Below are 6,344 nucleotides of genomic sequence, written 5' to 3'. Positions count from 1 at the left end.
TGAATGATATTGATGGACTCAGCTCCACAAGGAACAGGTTCTCACTCTTTATGTCAGGGGGGTCGTGGTAAGCAGGCTTGCTACAGTGAAATATATAAACATGCCGTGCTCCCAACCTAGACCACAAATCACAGCTAATGCTGATTAGAATTGGGAAGCCTTTCATACACTCTTTCACTCTCTCTCTCTCTCTCTCTCTCTCTCACACACACACACACACACCACGATTATTCTTTTTAAGGAGGAACGAGCTGCATCAATCATAAAGATGCCGTGTCCTTTCTAGCAGGCATCTCACTCCCACAAGGTGGACAAGCGCACATCTTTCCATTCATTAGATGAAAACAGGCAGTCTCACATTACATAATATAAGCTGTGCCTCAGGATGAGGCACAAGCAAGCGTCCACAGGAACAAGATGTTTCCTTGCAAGAGGATGAAATTATACCCTGCAAAATTTTTGGAAACTGCAACCCACTCGTGTTGCAATGGCTGAAAGAGGTGGGTGTGTTTAGTCTGGAGTAGATGAGATTAAGGGAGGACACAACAGCCACCTTCAGATATATGGAGGACTGTCACATTTTTAAAAATTAGAACAGCTTTGTTTGCTGTTGTTGCAGAAGGCAGGACTAGAAACACGGCTGGACACGCCAGCAAGTGGACTTTAGTGAACAACCGAGAGAAACTGCCTAACAGTAAGAGCAGTCTGAGAGCAACAGAATTCCTTGGGAAGTGGATGGCTTCTTTTTGCTAGAGGTACTTAAGGAAAGCTGGGCAGGATGCAGTGCACTGTTGAACCTACTGAGCCAGAGGGCTGGAATTGAAAACCTCCAAGGTCCCTTTAAACTCCAGTTCTGAGTCTAGGACTATCACATATAAAGTAAATGTTGTGTTTAGAGATCTATAGACATGCTAATTCGGATGCACACAGAATTTTGAAAACATAACATGGCTATCCAAATTATATATTAAAACTTGTCCACCATCTTCCAAAAATTGTCCACCTTTGCACCGATGCCTCTTCCTGAAATTCTGAATATCCCACAGATGTTGGTACCAAAAAGGAAAACCTGGGATTTATCGAAAATGGTATTAAGCAGGGTGATGAGCTCCAATAAATCCGGAGGAAAAGGTACCGTACCTGCTTAGCTGGCACTGTTGGTATGCATGGACAATCAAACCGAGATCCTCACAAAATGCAAGGTCATGGATGAAATGAGACCAGCAGGTGGGAGACCAAGATGCCCCAAACAGCACATGAGATTTTGCTGCAGTCTTCTCCTGCCTACAGTAATAGGCTGTGAGCCAGTTCGCCATGGCAACATCCAAGGCCTGGCTCGTGATGCAGGTTACCACAGCAACACTGCCACTCTTTTCCTATATTCTCCCTCCAGCTAGTCCCTCCCCAGAAGGAGTAAATATCAGCAAGGAATAATCAGCAGGAAACTTTAATTAACAAGGCGGTTTGGAACAGACAATAAATGGTGCAGGGTTCCTATAGGAGGGAGGGGCAAGGAATTTTCGTCATCCCATCAAAGCCAAGCGCTTCTCCTGCCCCCATGCGAGCAAGGTCAACTGGGGGGAAATACACATGGGAAAGGGGTCACAGGATGCAGAGTAGCAAGATCTGGGAGCACAGTATTGAAGTCAAAAGCCACACAGGGCCAACAGACTGATATTCTTAGGGTCAGAGTTTATAGGGTCAACTATCACAGCATTTAAGAACAGTGAGTCAAGGAGTTCAAGGTGGTAGAAGAGGTCCATATCCAAGGTTTTGAAAATATCAGTGAACTGGATGATCAATAACTCCCAAATGGGCAGGTCAAAATTCAAGGCTCGTGTCAGGAAGTACAATGTTCAAGAAGCTCTCAGGTGTGGGTCAGAGTTCGGGGTCATGGCTGCTTCAGGGAAGGTCAAAGTTCAAAGGTTACATCAAATGCTCAGCTGGTTTCTTCAGAGTCCAGGACCTTGACGTGGGTGAAGGGGAAATGACCACAGCGCCCATTCAGCTCCCCTTCCCATTGGCCATTGACGTTCATCTTGGTGACAGCAATGAGGTCACCCACCTGTGGAGCATCATGGGACACAAAAGGATTCAGAAAGGAAAAGATTACAGGCTTATTTTTTTATCCGTTCACTCTTGAGCAGCCAATCTCCCTTCGCCCATACACTCCCTTCCTCTGGAAAAAGAAAAAAGCCACCCAACCTGCTGCAGCTTCTCATCTTACCTTAACTGAGGGACAGTTTCAAGACCTGTGTGTCCAAAATTTTCCTACCCAAGAAAGTATCAAGCAGTAGGATGTCAGGGACGGAGAATTCAAGCACCAATGACTTTTAAAACATTCCACAGAAGAGCTGGATATTGAAAGGGATCTTGTGGAAATATATACAGGTTTCTCTACCCTCCCCTACACACCCCAAAAGCCTAAACTCTTCAAGTACTGTGCATTTCCCCCCTTCCCCTCCACCACTCAGCATTTTACTAGACAAGCCTCCAAATGGAGTTATGCTACCTATGTATTTTATTCTAATTAATTTGCACGACTTATTCTCATGATCACAGGATGTCAGCTTGGAGCTGTGCTCACCGAAGTATCTTCATGAGACAAAGGGCATTGCCAAGTACCGATCTGCCGCATCCTTCCCCAATCAACTGCCCTTCAACTGTGTTGGACTGTAACTACAGCAGCCATCCTGGCTGGGAATAATGGGGCTTGCAGTCCAGCACATCTGGAGGCCACTAGGCTGGTAAAGGCTGCGGTAGATTCACCGCCATTGAGCATCCTTCTGTCCCACAACCACGCAGGATGCCGGGAGATCGGTTCACTTCCTGCACCCTCCCACAGTGAGTATTTCCCCGCAACTTGCCTCAAAGGCTAGTGCCGTCTTGTCACTGGCACCGGGCACCCTTCGCTGCACCGCTCTTGCTATGACCGGAGCGTGGCGGGGGGCGCCATGGCTGCTGGGGTGAGCATAGGGGCAGGGCTGGACGTAGGGCACCGGGATCATGCCCACGCGCCCGTCTGCGCGCTGGGCGGTCCACCACTGCTCCTCGGGCTTGGCCAGCACCCTCAGTGGCTCCCCTTTGCTGAAGGGCAGGTCTTCCTGATCTCGGCCTACAAAGTCGTAGAGGGCACGGACCCATTCGCCAGCCGGCGGAGGCTGGGCAGAGGCAGGCGCAGGGGCTACCACGCGGCCCACAGGGGCAACCAGAGTGGTAGTATCCAGGTAGTGGAGGCGGTAGAAATCCAGCAGGGCAGGGAAGCCATCGAACTCGTGCTCTCCGATCCGCAGATGCCCGGGGAGGGTGTTGATGATGTAGTGAGAAACCTGGGAGAGAGAGAAGAGCGAGGGAACTCGTGGAGATCACACCATGACCCGAAGAGAGGCAAATCCAACATCCCAACTCAGCGGTGCGATCAGGCCTCCACCCCGACAGGTTCTTCAGTCCCCCCAATCCAGCCCCTTTATCCACACAGTTTTTTCTCTTACAAAGCCACTGACGTTCGGAGCTCACCTTGGAGTTCTCGCTGACGGAGAGTACATAGTCGCCAGGGCACGTGGTACTGTCCCGTACTAGAAAGGTTCCATGGCGGTGGCCCTGGAGACAAGCAGCTGCTTCTTGCCGGCTCAGGGCCCCCATGTACCACTCATGGGCATCCCCAAAAGCCGACATGGCTTGTGGGAACATCAGATGGTGGAAGAATCCACCCCCCCTTACCGAAGATTATTCCCAAAAAAAATGAAACAATTGCCCTAGAGTTTGAGAGCACCTTGATAAAAGGAAGTTATCCTACTGAATGTTGTAGTGGCAGTCCTGTTTAGTAGCTATTGCTTCCTTCAAATTAGACTGTGACCTTCAAAGTGGCCAGACATGTCCCCCACTGCCAGAAATGAGGAAGGTTCTTCCTTATGTAGATTCACCACAATATCTTTACATCCCCAAATCATCCAGCTGTGTTTCCCTTGAGTTATCCCTTGCGCCCCCAAAACAGCAGTATATATAATAAAGAAGTCTCTGAAGAATGCAATTAATGTTTCTGTAATCTGCAACTTAATGCTTACAGTTGATCAGCTATATGCTACAGAGTTATGCAAATCCCTTGTAGTTCCAATACAATGAGGGTACACTTCCAAGAATTACAGATCACCTTTCCCTGAATAATCTATTTACTAAAAGTTTAATAGCTACTTAAACACAGATTCTAACAAAGAACATGAACATACAATATCATAGAATCAGTGGAATATATCTTCAGGGAAATATATAGCTCTAAGAAATCTAGTATCAGAAAGTTCCTATGAAGTAAGAGGGTACATTTAATGAATTAAATAGCCCACATAAATGCTGCCCCCCCCACACCAGCATCTAACAAGTCACATATGACTGCCCTCCCTCAAATTTGTACTTGCCCCACAGAGTAATCAGCACCTCCAAAATGTATTAGGACCCTGTACCTCTAAAGGGTGAGCTAACCTTTTTCATAACCTAATCTTTATCAAATTAGCATGCCATGTCCCCACAAAATGAATAGGACACCCTTTCTACGGAAATATGACCCACCATACCAATAAAATAAAATAAAATAAAATCATATGCTGACATAGGATCTTTAACCTAGAAAATGAATCGCGGGGATCTTGATCTGATTGACTCAGTCCCTCCCTCCAACGAACTGACCAAAATTACACACCCCCAGTTAGAGACTACTTTTGAAATACTAGACAAGATTATGCCCCAACACCCCTCCCTCAACACAAGACTTGGCCATCTACCCAACGAGCCTCAGTGCTGCAAAGTCACACACACACACACACACACGAAGTAGTTAACCTTCCAAAACTGGGCAGCACCCCAAAATGTCTATCCTATTCTCCCAAGCCGTTCTGCTTACCACCCTAGGAGGGTTTCTATGCATGCAAAGCCCCCGCCATAAGGCAGCCCCTCTGCTCCATCACAGTTCCATGCATGCCCTCTATTCCTGTCCAGCATTCCTTTAGAAGGAGCCCCCCAATACTGCATTGCAGCTCCTTTAAACTCCGCAAAACCACCTGTAAAAGCCTTTCTTCCCCTCAAAACACCCCCCAAATCAGCTGTGCACCCTACAAATGCTCTTCAGCATGCCACTCTGCATTAGCGCCACAATAAAGCCCCGTCTCCCTCGCTTGCACATGTCTTCCCGCTATGCCTCCTCTTCTCCTTGGGAACTCAACAGACCTAGTTTCCCGCTCCCCCTGCTGCAGCCTAGTACAGCCCCACTCCCTCCGCAGGGGACCCAGGCATCCTAGCTCCTGCTTCCCCGGCTCTAACCCATTAGAACCCAGGAGTTCTGGCTAGCAGCCTCCCCCGCCCCTCCTCTGCCTTCAATCGCTGCCCGCAATCCTGATTGCAGCTGCGGAAGGGCTGATGGGAAAGTGACGCACCCCCTCCCCTTTAAGCCATTGAGGGATGGCCATCTTGAGGCTTGGCAAAGCTGGCACTGAAGCCGCCGTGAAGGGAGCGCAGCCATCATGGCCACGGGAAGGCGCCCCAGTTCCAAGATGGAGATGGCTTGCAGGCTCGCTGCATGTGGCTGCAAGAGACACGATTATGGTTTTATGGCGGTGAATTCAGCTGCATTACTCCTTCTTTTGCTGTTAGCTGGATTGTCATTAAGTTAGGCAAAAGAGAAGGCGATGATCGTCTAATTAGCAACCGGAGAATGAGATTAACAGATGCTTGGCAGCATATTCAGAGGGGCACATATTTTGAACCTAGCATTAGAGGACTGGGTTATTTACGAATGCTCTTCCACAGAACAGGACCACCGCTTCTTATTTGCCTGTACTAATATATTAACCCACTTAGTCTTGTTTATAACTTTATTGATCCAAGGTTCAGACATCCTCTATTAGCATCACTATTTCATTAGCAACTTCCCGTCATCAAGACTGACAACTAAAGATAGATATGAAAAGCAGAGTGCCAGCATGATATTCTTCATTGGCTTGTTGTTTCTAAAATACAAGCCAAAACTTATTAGAGGCTAAGTGCAGTCCAATTTTATTCCATACTAGCCATTCATCATAATATAAGTGCAAAACTACAAACCATAAAGTGACTTAGGACAAAAATAATCTTACGAACCATTACAACATCCATGTGGTAAGGAAAGCACCTTTTATTTGTCATTAAAGTTTCAGAAGCTGAGAGAGAGAAAATTTAACTGCTACTTTGTGTTGTTGCTTTGCAGTTTGAGACCCACTTGAGCAAAGAAGTTAATCTCTTAATTGAATCTCTAGCTAAAACCCATATAAGCTACCCAACATGGTTCAGTGTTAGATCTGTAACATTATTTAGAAAGA

General features: G+C 47.2%; 1 protein-coding gene across 1 annotated transcript; it reads right to left on the bottom strand.

The window, feature by feature from the left end:
• Window positions 1-1,431: 1,431 nt before the first annotated feature.
• On the bottom strand, window positions 1,432-5,353 carry LOC123032314 (crk-like protein). The gene is made up of 3 exons (XM_044448110.1): window positions 3,517-5,353; window positions 2,868-3,329; window positions 1,432-2,065 (listed from the first exon to the last, which is right to left on the bottom strand). The coding sequence occupies exons 1-3, from the start codon at window positions 3,688-3,690 to the stop codon at window positions 1,940-1,942; spliced, it is 762 nt and encodes a 253-aa protein (XP_044304045.1). The 5' UTR covers window positions 3,691-5,353; the 3' UTR covers window positions 1,432-1,939.
• Between the last annotated feature and the right edge of the window lie 991 nt (window positions 5,354-6,344).

The sequence above is a fragment of the Varanus komodoensis genome, unplaced genomic scaffold (assembly GCF_004798865.1).
Source record: "Varanus komodoensis strain SLA01 unplaced genomic scaffold, ASM479886v1 scaffold53, whole genome shotgun sequence".
Lineage (NCBI taxonomy): Eukaryota > Metazoa > Chordata > Lepidosauria > Squamata > Varanidae > Varanus > Varanus komodoensis.
The sequence above is the reverse complement of the archived record's forward strand: the minus strand, read 5'-3'. Positions and strand labels throughout refer to the sequence as shown.

Coding starts and splice junctions, on each gene's coding strand:
- LOC123032314 (XM_044448110.1), bottom strand. CDS start 3,690: ATGTTCCCACAAGCCATGTCGGCTTTTGGGGATGCCCATGAGTGGTAC. Junction 3,330..3,516: donor CCGTCAGCGAGAACTCCAAG/GTGAGCTCCGAA, acceptor TCTCTCTCCCAG/GTTTCTCACTACATCATCAA. Junction 2,066..2,867: donor AGACGGCACTAGCCTTTGAG/GCAAGTTGCGGG, acceptor GATGCTCCACAG/GTGGGTGACCTCATTGCTGT.